Source organism: Sus scrofa, chromosome X (assembly GCF_054392235.1).
Source record: "Sus scrofa isolate SSC_HxYL_T2T_F1_AM1 chromosome X, Sscrofa_HxYL_maternal_Yorkshire_Landrace_v2.0, whole genome shotgun sequence".
Classification (NCBI taxonomy): domain Eukaryota; kingdom Metazoa; phylum Chordata; class Mammalia; order Artiodactyla; family Suidae; genus Sus; species Sus scrofa.
Genome location: NC_139401.1, coordinates 71,961,871 through 71,975,084, shown reverse-complemented (window position 1 = coordinate 71,975,084; position 13,214 = coordinate 71,961,871). Strand labels below are relative to the sequence as shown.

The window sequence follows — 13,214 nt, the reverse complement described above, 5'->3', positions numbered from 1 at the left end:
AAGACCAAAAAATAAAAAATAAAAAAATTTAAAACAATAAAAATAAAAAAGATCTTGGAATTGCCTGGTGGCTCAGTGGATTAGGGATCTCACATTGTTACTGCTACGGTTCAGATGGCTGCTGTGGACTTGAGTTCGATCCCTAGCCCTGGAACTTCCACATGCCACAAGCGTGACCAAAAAATAAATAAAATTTAAAAATAAGATCTCAAATAACCTATGCTTCTACCTCAAAACACTAGAAAAAGTGAAATTAAATTCAAGATTAGAGTGAAAATAAACAAGAGAGAAAATAGAGAAAATCAGAAGTTGAATACTTGAAAAGATTAACAAAATTGACAAACTTTTGGCTAGAATGATGAAGAAAAGAAAAAAGATTTAAATGATTGAGTTCAAGAATGAGGAATGACTACTAATAGGTATGGGGTTTGTTTTTGGGGTGATGTAAGTGTTTTGAAATTAGATAATGGAGATCAGTTGTACAACCCTGAGAACATACTAAAAATCACTGAATAGTACATATTAGAAGAGATGTTTTTTATGGTATGCAAATTATATTTCAATAAAGCTATTACTTTCTAGAAGTATTTAAAAAGTAAAAACCAACCCATTCTTCTTAATAACTGCTCAGTATCCCACAGTATGGATATATCATTATCTATCCAGTTTCTAATAATTGACATTTAGTTATTTAGTTTGTTTCCTATCTTTTGCTACTATAAAAATACTATAATGAACATCTTTGTACACATATCATTTCATACAAATGCAAATATATCTGTTGGATAATTTCCTACTAGTGGAACTTCTGAGGCAAAGACTACTTACTACAATTTTACTTTTGATAGATATTGCCGAATTCTTCTGTTGAGAGCTTCTATCAACAGACATTCCACTGACGATATACAAGAGATCAGTGTTAACAAAACTGCTTATCTTTACCAACCTAATAGGTGAAAAATGGCATTTCAGGGCAGTTGTAATTTGCTTTACTCTTATTTTAACTGAGATTGAATATTTTTCATATATTTTTTGGCCATGTCCCTGGCCTGTAGAAGTTTCCAGGCCAGGGATCAAACCAAGTCACTGCAGTAGCAATGCCAGATCCTCAACCTCCTGTGCCATAAGAGAACTCCCTCATATGCTTAAAAAAGTACTGTTTTGGCTTTTTTAACTGTCAGTTCATATCAGCTTTTCTATGAACTATCACTTTATAACCTTTACTATTTTTCCTTGGGGTTGCTGGCTCCTATTGATTCACAACAGTTTATATATTTAGAAAATTAACTTTCATCTATGATATTAATTATAATTATTTTACTCGCTTTATGACTTTTTATGATGTTTTTCTTCCAAGAAAAAATTTTTATGTACCCAAATTTATAAATCTTGTCTTTTATGGGTTTTGTATGATATTTAGAAATTCTCTTCCTACTCTTATTTGTAAATGATAGATTAGATGTTATCCTTGGGAAAAGCTGGGTAGAGACTACGTGAAAATTCTCTACACTATTTTTCCAACTTCTTTGTGAGTTTAAAATTATTTCCACAATGCACTGATGTATGATAAAATATGTTAATTGTAGAATCTAGACAGTGTGTATAAGAGTGTTCAACTGGGAGTTCCCATTGGGCTCAGCAGTAATGAACCCAACTAGTATCCATGAAGATGTGGGTTCAAACCCTGGCCTCACTCAGCGGGTTAAGGATCTGGCATTGCCGTGAGCTGCGGAGTAGGTTGCAGACTTGGCTTGGATCTGGCATGGCTGTGGCTGTGGCTGTGGCCGGCAGCTAAAGCTCTGATTCTACCCCTAGCCTGGGACTTCCAGGTACCACAGGTGCAGCCCTAAAAAGAAAAAAAAAGAATGTTCAACTGTACAATTTTTTTTGTTTTTTTCTGATGTGTAAAACTTTTATAATAAACTAAAATGAAAAATTTTTTCAAATATTTCTTCTGGTAGCTTCATGATTTCATTTTTTATATTCAAATTTTTGTCTGAGCTCAAATTTATTTTGACACAGGATTAAATTTTTTGTCTTTTTTTGTCTTTTTTTTTTTTTTTTTTTTTTTTTTTTGTCTTTTCTAGGGCCGCACCCATGGCATATGGAGGTTCCCAGGCTAGGGGTCGAATCAGAGCTGCAGCTTCTGGCCTAAACCAGAGCCACAGAAATGCCAGATCCAAGCTGCGTCTGTGACCTACACCACAGCTCACAGCAACACCAGATCCTTAACCCACTGACAAAGGCCAGGGATCGAACCCACAACTTCATGTTGCCTAGTTGAATTCATTAACCACTGAGCCATGACAGGAACTCCTAAATTTCTTAATTATTTAGATTATATAAATAAAACGATTTGCTGGATTGGAGAAAATAACCATTTTATTTATTTCAGTTATATTTTGAAAATGACCATTTTAAACCAATTTGCCTTACATCTGGTTTTATGACTTTATAAAATTTAAGTCTTTAATGCATCTAGAATTTATTCTTTTACATGCTACTATGTAGGAATCATAATATATGTTTTTTTTTTTTTGTTTTTAGGGCCACACCTGCAGCACATGGAAGTTTCCAGGCTAGGGATCAAACTGGAGTGGCAGCTGCCAACCTACAATACAGCCACAGCAATACAGGATCCAAGCCACGTGTGTGACCTACACTACAGTTCACCACAACACCAGATCCTTAACACAATGATCCTCATGGATGCTAGTCAGATTCATTTCCACTGAGCCATGACAGGAACTCCACATACTTTTTTTTTTTTTTTGTCTTTTTGCCTTTGCTAGGGCCGCTCCCTCTGCATATGGAGGTTCCCAGGCTAGGGGTCTAATCGTAGCTGTAGCCACTGGCCTACACCAGAGCCACAGCAACGTAGGATCTGAGCCACATCTGCAACCTATACCACAGCTCACGGCAACGCTGGATCCTTAACCCACTGAGCAAGGCCAGGGATCGAACCCGCAACCTCATGATTCCTAGTCAGATTCGTTAACCACTGAGCCATGACGGGAACTCCTCCGCATACTATACTTTAAAAGCTGATTTTTATTTATTCATTTAAACTGAATTCCTGTTTTTCGATTTACAATAGAAGTATGATGATCTTTTAAATTCCATGCTCGAAGGCCACCATTGTCATATATTGTCCTTCCATTTTTCAAGTTCCTTAATTTTCATTTTATGTCTTATTTTCCAAACATTTAATTATATATGGAATTCTACTCTGAATTCTCACCAAGTTTTTTCCTTCAGGGAGTTCCTATTGTGGCGCAGTGGAAACAAATCCTAGTGTCCATGAGGACAGGTTCGATCCCTGGACTCGCTCAGTGGGTTAAAGGATCCACTGTTGCCGTAAGCTGTGGAGTAGGTCACACACACAGCTCGGATCTGGCATTGCTGTGGATGTGGCTGGCAGCTGCAGCTCTGATTGGATCCCTAGCCTGGAAACTTACATATGCCACAGGTGTGGCCCTAAAAAGCAAAAAAAAAAAAAAAAAAAAAAAAAAAAAAAAAAGGTTTTCCTGGAAATTTCATTAATTACACAAAAATTCTTACTTACAACAAGTTCCAAAACACCGTCTCCTTCATCAGTATTTTCCATCACAGTGGTTCCAAATCCAAGCTCTCGGATTAACTCTGCTATCATCAAGGGTTGTATAACAGCAGGGTTATATCTTACTTCCGCCTTACCAGCCATCAGAGCGACAAGTACAGAATATATTCCTAGTATCATTGATAAGAAAAACAATTCAGATAACATTCCTCATAAAAAGAGTAATCTTATAATAGTTTTTTTTATTTAACTGAAAGAATTAAGTAAATCTGGAGAAATTTATTTAATTTTTATACAGTCTTGAACCAAACCCAAATAAAACTATTTGAAAAAGAAGGCTTCATTTTATTTTATTCTTTTTTGTCTTTTTAGGGCCACACCCACGGCATATGGAGGTTCCCAGGCTAGGGATCCAATCAGAGCTACAGCTGCCAGCCTTTCACCAGAGAGGAAGCAGTGCCAGATTGGAGCCAGATTGGAGCCGTGTCTGCGACCTATAGCATAGCTCACGGCAATGCTGGATCCCCAACCAACTGAGCAAGGCCAGAGATGGAACCTGAAACCTCATGGTTCCTAGTCAGATTTGTTTCCACTGTGCCACGACGGGAACTCCTAAGAAGGCTTCATTTTAAAAAACTTTTTATTATGAAAATTTTCAAATACACATAAACAAGAAAACAACGAAATAACCTTTTTAAATCTAATTCTTATTTTATATTGGAGTATAGTTGATTTACAATGTTGTGTTAGTTTCAGGTATACAGCAAAGTGATTCAGTTACATATACACTGATATATATGTCTACCTGATGTACCCATCTCTCAGCTTTAGCAATTATCAATAATACTTGTTTGATCTTGTTTCATCTATATTCCTACCCACTCACTCCCTGCACTCTACCGATTATTTTGAACCAGACACCATATCCTTTCATATGTAAATATTTATTAAATACATATCTCTAAAAGGTAAAGATTCTTTTCTTTTAAAAAATAACCATAATACCATTGTCAAATTCCTCAAATATCCAGGTAATATTCAGATTTCCACAATTGTCTTACAACAGTTTAACACTGTTTGAATTGGGATCCAAATAAGGCCCGTGAATTGCAATTTTATTGTGTAAATATAAAGCATTTTTAGAAACTTAGAGCCCTAGAGAAAGGAACTGATGCACTTAGTAAATCACTGCAGTTGTAGCAAAGAAAACAAGAATGTACCAACATACACATTATAATATTATCAAATAATAGTCATTTCTTTCTCAAGTTTTACTGACACATTAATCTAAAATGCTCTTGTTCCTAGGGGAAAAATGTGACACACAACTTAACAAAGGAGTTCATTTTATGGCAGTCATGCTGTTCTCTGGTGTAAGCATCTTGTTAACAACCATCTACTTCTCTGGGCCAGCGACTGCTGTCATTGCCAGGAAGAAAATTAATTCTGCACAGCAAAAATGGCAGTGCTTTCTAGCAATCTGTGGCACTTGGTGGCTACCTGAGAGGGAATTGGGATCTATAGTCCGTAAGTCAGCTCTGGGGTTTGATCAAAAGAAAAAATATAAAAACATTAATTTAATAATAGTTTTTAATAAGAAAACAAAGTACCTAATATAATCTAAGCTTTTTTTTTTTTTTTTTTTTGTCTTTTGTTGTTGTTGTTGTTGCTATTTCTTGGGCCGCACCCGCGGCATATGGAGGGTCCCAGGCTAGGGGTTGAATCGGAGCTGTAGCCACCGGCCTACGCCAGAGCCACAGCAACGCGGGATCCGAGCCGCGTCTGCAACCTACACCACAGCTCACGGCAACGCCGGATCGTTAACCCACTGAGCAAGGGCAGGGACCGAACCCGCAACCTCATGGTTCCTAGTCGGATTCGCTAACCACTGCGCCACGACGGGAACTCCTAATCTAAGCTTTTTATATAGAGTGGTTATACTCTGGGCTTTGTGGGTACCAAATAATTCAGATGACTGCATCATGGGAAAGTCTCAGTAATGAGGGAAGGGTATAGAGCAACTAGGAAAAATCTTTTTGCTTCAGCTAAATGTAATCTATTGCCAAAGAGAAATAGAAAATCTGGTTTGTTGGGGGAGGGGAAAATTGGAAAGGTTGGAATAACATATACACACTACTGTATAAAACAGATGATTACGAGAACCTACTGTAGAGCACAGGAAAATCTACTCTATAGTTTATAATAACCTGTATGGAAGAAAAAAAAGAATGGATATATTTATATGTACGACTGATTCACTTTGCTGTACACATGAAACTAATACAACATTGTAAGTCAACTATACTCCGACAAAATTAAATTTAAAAAAAGAAACAGGGAGTTCCCGTGGTGGCTCAGCAGGCTACAAACCTGACTAGTATACATGAGGATGTGGGTTCAATCCCTGACCTTGCTCAGTGGGTTAAGGACCCAGCGTTGCCACAAGCTGTTAATGAAGGTTGCAAACATGGCTCAGATCCCGTGTGCTGTAGCTGTGGCATAGACCGGCAGCTGCAGGTCTGATTCCACCCCTAGCCTGGGAACTTCCATATGCCACACGTGTGGCACCCCCTCCAAAAAAGAAACAAAAAAGAGGGAAAAATTTGGCTTCTCAAGTTTCAAAAAATGTTTCATACTTATATAAATTACAGATAATTTTTAAAATTCTTCAAACCATAGTCAGAACTCTTTCTATTCATTTTTAGAAATATAATGCAGACAAAACTGAGGGAACACCAGTGACTCCAACAAGGCTAATGGTATTCCTAATGAGGTTAAGAGGTGGTAAAGGGGTAGTATAAAGTAATTGGAAGAATCAGCCTAATGGGTTAAAAAAAAAAAGATTGGTAATTGTAATTTGTAATAGATGTTGCTTGTCTCATGAGAAAGGCTATTTGTGAAATACCCAAAAATAGTTGGTTCTAAAATTAAACAGTCCCATTTCGGAGTTCCCGTCATGGCTCAGTGGTTAACAAATCCTACTAGGAACCATGAGGTTGCGGATTCGATCCCTGGACTCACTCAATGGGTTAAGGATCCAGTGTTGCCATGAGCTGTGGTGTAGGTCGCAGACGTGGCTCGGATCCTGTGTGGCTGTGGTTGTGGTGTGGGCTGGCAGCTGTAACTCCAATTAGACCTCTAGCCTGGAAACTTCCATATGCCTCAGGTGTGGCCCTAGAAAAGACAAAAAAAAAAAAAAAATTAAACAGTCCCATTGCAAACTTCTTTTTGCAGAGTTCCCATGGTGGCGCAGTGGTTAACGAATCCCACTAGGAACCATAGAGTTGCAGGTTTGATCCCTGGCCTTGCTCAGTGGGCCAAGGATCCGGCGTTGCCGTGACCTGTGGTATAGGTCACAGATGTGGCTCAGATCCCGTGTTGCTGTGGCTGTGGTGTAGGCTGGTGGCTACAGCTATGATTAGATCCCTAGCCTGGGAACCTCCATATGCCATGGGAGTGGCCCTAGAAAAGGCAAAAAGCCAAAAAAAAAAAAAAAAAAAAGCTTCTTTTTGCTTTAATTTTCTTGCAACCTCCCTCCTGTCCCTTTTTAATCACTCAAGTAAAGTGTAATATAAGCTTTGGCCTTAACTGCATTCTAGTTAGATTATAACAGAGGCTGAAATGACAGAATGCAGACGAGATAACATTGAACTGAACATAGCTCTAATATGTAACACACATCGTGTTACAATGTTCTGGCCTTTATGTATAAGATGACTGTACTGGTCACAGGCCTTCATTGTTATCTACATACTTTGAACTGATTCCCCAATAGTGAGGGTAAGATTATACTAATAGTATTTATTTGGCCCTTGTGACTAACAGCATGTCTCATTAAGATAACTGGGGCTAGGGCTACCTAAGCACCAAATCTATGACTTCAGACTCATTAAACATAATCACTTATCTCTAAGGTTAACAAATCAACTATGCCATACTGCAAAGTCCATTAATGTGAGTGCCAAATTATAAGTTAAAATATCTGAGTATTACTGAATAAAAAATATATACTGCAAGAGGTCCCTTGCAGCACAGCAGGTTAAGGATCTGGTATCATCAAAGCAGTGGCTCAGGTCACTGCTACGGCACAAGTTCAATCCCCGGCCTGGGAACTTCCACACGCCATGGGTGTGGCTGGGAAAAAGACAGAAAAAAAAACATATATATATATATATATATTGATTTTGATTTCCTAACCTAAAATGAAAAGTGCTAACTTTTGAACATTTTTACTACAGGCAAAGATCAGTGATCGATCTGTTGTAAGAGAGTAATTTTAAACAAACTTGGTTTTGGTCCAGTGCTTGGTCTGGGTATGGAAATACTGAAACTTATGGGTTCTACTATTAATTTTAAAAGCATAGCTTTATCAAAAAGTTCATACTTCTTAAAATCCATTGCATCCAAGGTCCATAAATAATCTTATGTACTTCCTCTTGCTATCTGACTACAAATTTCATTGATATTAAACTGTGATCATGAGGTAAACAAGACAGGAACTACATCTAAGGGAACAAAACAATTAAAAAAACTGGCTGTCAGGAAGTGAAGGTTGTCCTGCACATCACTGATAGTCTTCATGAGGCCTTGGCAAGAACCATAAACATGGTTATAAAACACATAAGAGGACAAAAAGGACAGAGTCCTCAAATCAGTACATAAAATAACAGGCTTTAAGAGTGTCTTACCTTCTTCTCGTCTCAAATTCCGTTCAATATTTGCTACACAGGAAGCACAGGTCATCCCAGTGACCTGTATGTAACACTTAGATGAAGTCTTTGTCTCCTCCTTGTCATGAACTGGTGTCATCATTTTGGAATTAAATTCATTAGTTGAGGTCAAAAGTGGCATTTCCGATGAGGACTGAGCTATTACTACCAATGGCTCATTTGTATCTGGTGGACAGGGAAAGATTCTTTTCATTTGAGGTATTCTCCAGCTGCATCCTTGTCATTCATCACAATCTACACTACCAGGCACTATCAATCCATTCATTTAAAACCAGCACGGACTTAGAGCCCTGAGCAATGTTATTTTTACACTTGCCACGACGTGACTTTCAAGTTCAATACTGCCCATTCCAATTGTTGGGAAAATCTGAATTAACTGAATAAACAAAACTTTACATCAAGATCTTCCAGCCATTATCTCCACCCCAAACCCCATGTAGTTTATTAATAATTAGCTCTTATTTTTTTCTAATGAATTTATCATTATGTTAGCAATTTGCATACCGGCATTAAAGCAATTTGTGATATAGTAAGTGAAACAAATTTACAAAACAGCACTACAGTGTAATATAATTTTAAAAATTGTTGGAGTCAGAGTTCTCATTGTGGCACAGTGGAAACAAATCTGACTAGGAACCATGAGGTTGTGGGTTTGATCCCTGCCATGGGTTAAGGATCTGGCATTGTCGTGAGCTCTGGTGTAGCTCGCAGACAAGACTCAAATCCCAAGTTGCTGTGGCTGTGGTGTAGGCCGGCATCTGCAGCTCCAATTTGACCCCTAACCTGGGAACCTCCAAATGCCAAGGATGCAGCCTTAAAAAGACAAAAAAAATTTTAAAAAAATTGTTAGAGTGCATATATGACAACATGTGTAAAAAAGCCAGGAAGCATACATACCAAACTATTCTTTTTTTCCCTTTTTAGGGCTGCAACCGCAGCACATGAAAGTTCCCCGACTAGGGGTCCAATCGGAGCTACAGATGAAGGCCTACACCACAGCCACAGCAACACGGGATCTGAGCCGCATCTGCAACCTACACCACAGCCCACAGCAAAGCCGGATACCCAACCCACTGGGTGAGGCCAGGGATCGAACCTGCAACCTCATGTCTCCTAGTCGGATTTGTTAACCACTGAGCCATGACGACACGAACTCTTATTTTTATTTTATAAATGAGTTCATTTGTGTCATTTCTTTTTAGATTCCACATACAAGTAATAACATATGACATGTGTCTTTTTCTGACTTAGATAATCTCTATGTCCATCCATGTTGCTACAAATAGTTTTATTTCATTCTTAATATGGCTGAGTAATATTCCATATCTGTGTGTGATCTCTGCATGTGTATGTATGTGTGTGTGTGTGTGTCCCCCCCCTTTTTTTTTGGCCATGCCTATGGAATATGGAAGTTACCAGGCCAGGGATTGGACCCATGCCACAGCAGCAACCTAAGCCACAGCAGTAACAACACCAAATCCCTAATTTCCTGAGCCATCATGGGACTCCTGCATAACATTTTTAAAGTACAGAATCTTGGTTTTGGAGTTCCCTCATAGTGTAATGAGTTAAGGATCCAGCGTTGTCACAGCTGTGACTCTGGTTGCTACTGTGGCATGGGTTCAATCCTTGACCTGGGAAATTCCACATACCATGATCATGGCCAAAAAAAAAAAAAAAAAAAGAATCTTGGTCTTCTGAGATTTTCTTTATTAAAGTGAGACTTTCAGGTAGGAATAGAAAATGGTGTAGCCATTTTGGAAAACAGTTTGGTAGTTACTGAAAAAGTTAAACATATCCATCATAGGACCTAGAAATTACATGCCTAGGTATATACCCAGAATTAAAAACAAAACTTGTAAAAAAATGTTCATCTCACCCATTATTCATAATAGCCAAGGAGTGGAAACAGCTCAAATATCCATCAACTGATGAATGGAGAAACAAAATGAGGTACATACATACAATAGACTACTACTATGCAGCAATAAAAAGGAATAAGTACTGACATACATCACAAACCTCGATGAACATTTATTACCTTGAAAATATCATGCTAAGTATAAGACATTAGATACAAAAGGACAAATATTCTGGCTCCACTTAGAGTTGCCAAATTCATAAAAACAGAAAATTGAATAGTAGATAACAGGGCCTGGGAGACGGGGGTGGGGGATAGGAAATGGGGAGTGACTGCTAACCAGTATGGGGTTTCTTTGGGTGGGGGGGTGTGATAAAAAATGTTCTAAAATTACATAGTGGTAATGGCTGCAAAACTCTGTAAATATATACATCAGAATTATGTACTTTAAAAGGGCGAAATTTATGGTATGTGAACTACACCTTGACTTTAAGAAATGAGAATTCTATAATTTCTACCATTTGTCATGAAAACAAAAATTTAGAATGTTTACATCGCTGAATCCTTTTCCACCGACACTTACCACCATAATAATTTCAGCATGTTTTTTATATGCTTATAAGTTTTAGTGAGCTTGAAAAGAGAATAATTGCTATTTGATATTCTTCATTCTGATCAGACAATGACATTGTCTAGAAATTAATTCTGGATATTGAAATTAATTCTAGAAATTAATTAATTCTAGAAATTAATTCTAGACACTGTCTAGAAATTAATTCTTCAACTTTTCACTTGCTATTTTCAGCAAAAAATTTCACTTAGGGAATTTCTAGTTTAATTTAAGGCTAGATTCAATTCTAGTTCACAACAAGTTAACATGGGCAAATTTCACTGGATATGCATTTTTGGATTCAGTTCAAGGTAAGAGCTGCCAAGAAGCAGGAAGACTTTGGGACAGTTCTAGATCAGGTTATTGAATGCCTGAATTAAAAAACAAGGTTAAAATTCTATTATTTAATTCTATTTTTTTCTTTTTAAAATAACATTTGCTTCTCCCATTTTATGTACACATACAAACATACATACATCCTTGTCACAAAAAAAAAAAAAAACTTAAAATACATAGGAAAGCACAATGAAAACAAATTATCACCTTTATCCTACCACTCACAAATAACTACTGTTTGGAGTTCCCATTGTGGCTTAGTGGTAACAAACCTGACTAGTATCCATGAAGATGAGGATTTGATCCCTGGCCCTGCTCAGTGGGTTAAGGATCCGGTGTTGCCATGAGCTGCAGTGTAGGTCACAGACACGTCTTGGATATGGTGCTGCTATGGATGTGGCGTAGGCCAGCAGCTACAGCTCTGATTCAACCCCTAGTATGGGAACTTTCATATGCCATATGTGCGGCCCTAAAAAGAAAAAAAAAACAAAAAAAGAAGTAACTACTGCTAAAATTTAGTTCACATACTACCAGAAATCTTACTCATTCATATACATAAATAGCATATACATGGTATAAATCCTTATACATGTGTTTAATATTGATCATACTAAGTATATAGCTTTTTAGCTTGATTTTTTTTTCATTTAACAAAATACCTCAATTTCCTGTTGCATTAAGTATCTTTAATACCATAATTTTTATGGCTTCAAAGCATTTCATCATGCTTTAACATTTCTAGTTTTTAATATTTTAAATAATTATGCAAAAATCTTTATGCCTCTTTGTATATACTGCTGACTACTTCCATATGCCTTAATTTCAAAAAGTGGAATTGCAGTGCCTATTACTCATTTTTCATTAATAAAAACCAAAAGAATTAGCATAGTGTAGATAAAAAAATATTAGAGAGGGAGTTCCCATCATGGTGCAGTGGAAACGAATCCAACTAGGAACCATGAGGTTGTGGGTTTGATCCCTGGCCTCGCTCAGTGGGTTAAGGATTCAGCATTGCCATGAGCTGTGGTGTAGATCACATATGAGGCTCAGATATGGTGTTACTGTGGCTGTGGCAGAGGCTGGCAGCTGTAGCTCCAATACAACCCCTAGCCTGGGAACCTCCATATGCCATGGGTATGGCCCTAAAAAAGAAAAATAAAAAAAGACTATTAGAGAAGTCAAAGAAAAAATGATAATTACCTGACAAGGAAGCATCAAATCCCAAGTCTTCTATTGCTTCTCTCAAGGTTTCTGGAGAGGTTAGTAAAGGATCATACTCAACAGTCCCTTTGCCATTTGCAAGGGATATCCGTATGTATTTTACACCAGGCTTTTTTGATATGACGCCCTCAATAGACTGCACACAAGAGTTACAAGTCATGCCATCTATGTTTATTACTGCTTCTTGAGTCAGAGGCTGGCTCACTATGTTCAAAGGACTCTTTTGAAGAGATGAGCTGGAGGGAGAGTTTGAGGTACACTCAATGTCACTTGTACTAGTAACTCTATATTGCCCTGGTGATATGTCCTCTATTGCTTTTCTCAGAGTTTCTGGAGTGACTAAACTTGCATTGTACTTTACTATGGCAGTTCTATTCTCTAAAGAAACTACTATGCTGCTTACATACTGGAGTGTAGATAAAGCACTTTCAATATTTGACACACATGATTTACAATGCATGCCATCTATGATGAAAATGACTGTTGAATTATTGGTATATGATGTACTCCTTTGTGGTGATCCTTCCAAGGATTTGACTGGTGTATTCTTTAGACGTTCTATATCAATAGCTCCCAACTTGAGGTACTTAGGCTGTTTTTTGATGAATACTGGAAAGCCCACAGCTTCAATCTGCTTTTTTATTTCCTCTACTGTGATAAGATGAGGTTGATAAATGATAGTAGCTTCTTGGTTGTCCAGAGAAACTAGATAAAAAGAAAAATAATTATTTAATTCAGTTACTCCTGGACCACTTCAGAAAACATTCTGTAGACCAAATCAATACCTCACATAGTTTTTTTTCTCTCATTGTGTAATTATCCTTTCTTAAGATAATTCTGTTCTTTTCAAAAAAATGCTATTGCCACAGACTGGAAAAAAGTAAAAGTTGTGACCTC

General features: G+C 37.4%; 1 protein-coding gene across 2 annotated transcripts in view; it reads right to left on the bottom strand.

Moving 5' to 3' along the window:
- Positions 1-13,214, bottom strand: part of ATP7A (ATPase copper transporting alpha) — a 137,151-nt gene that overhangs the window by 44,093 nt on the left and 79,844 nt on the right. For both annotated transcript variants that reach the window (XM_003135200.5, XM_013990937.3), the window contains 3 exons: positions 12,297-13,022; positions 8,248-8,454; positions 3,566-3,729 (listed from right to left, as the gene is read on the bottom strand). In XM_003135200.5, the coding sequence (XP_003135248.1) occupies positions 3,566-3,729; positions 8,248-8,454; positions 12,297-13,022 (1,097 nt within the window). The remainder of the gene's footprint in view (positions 1-3,565; positions 3,730-8,247; positions 8,455-12,296; positions 13,023-13,214) is intronic.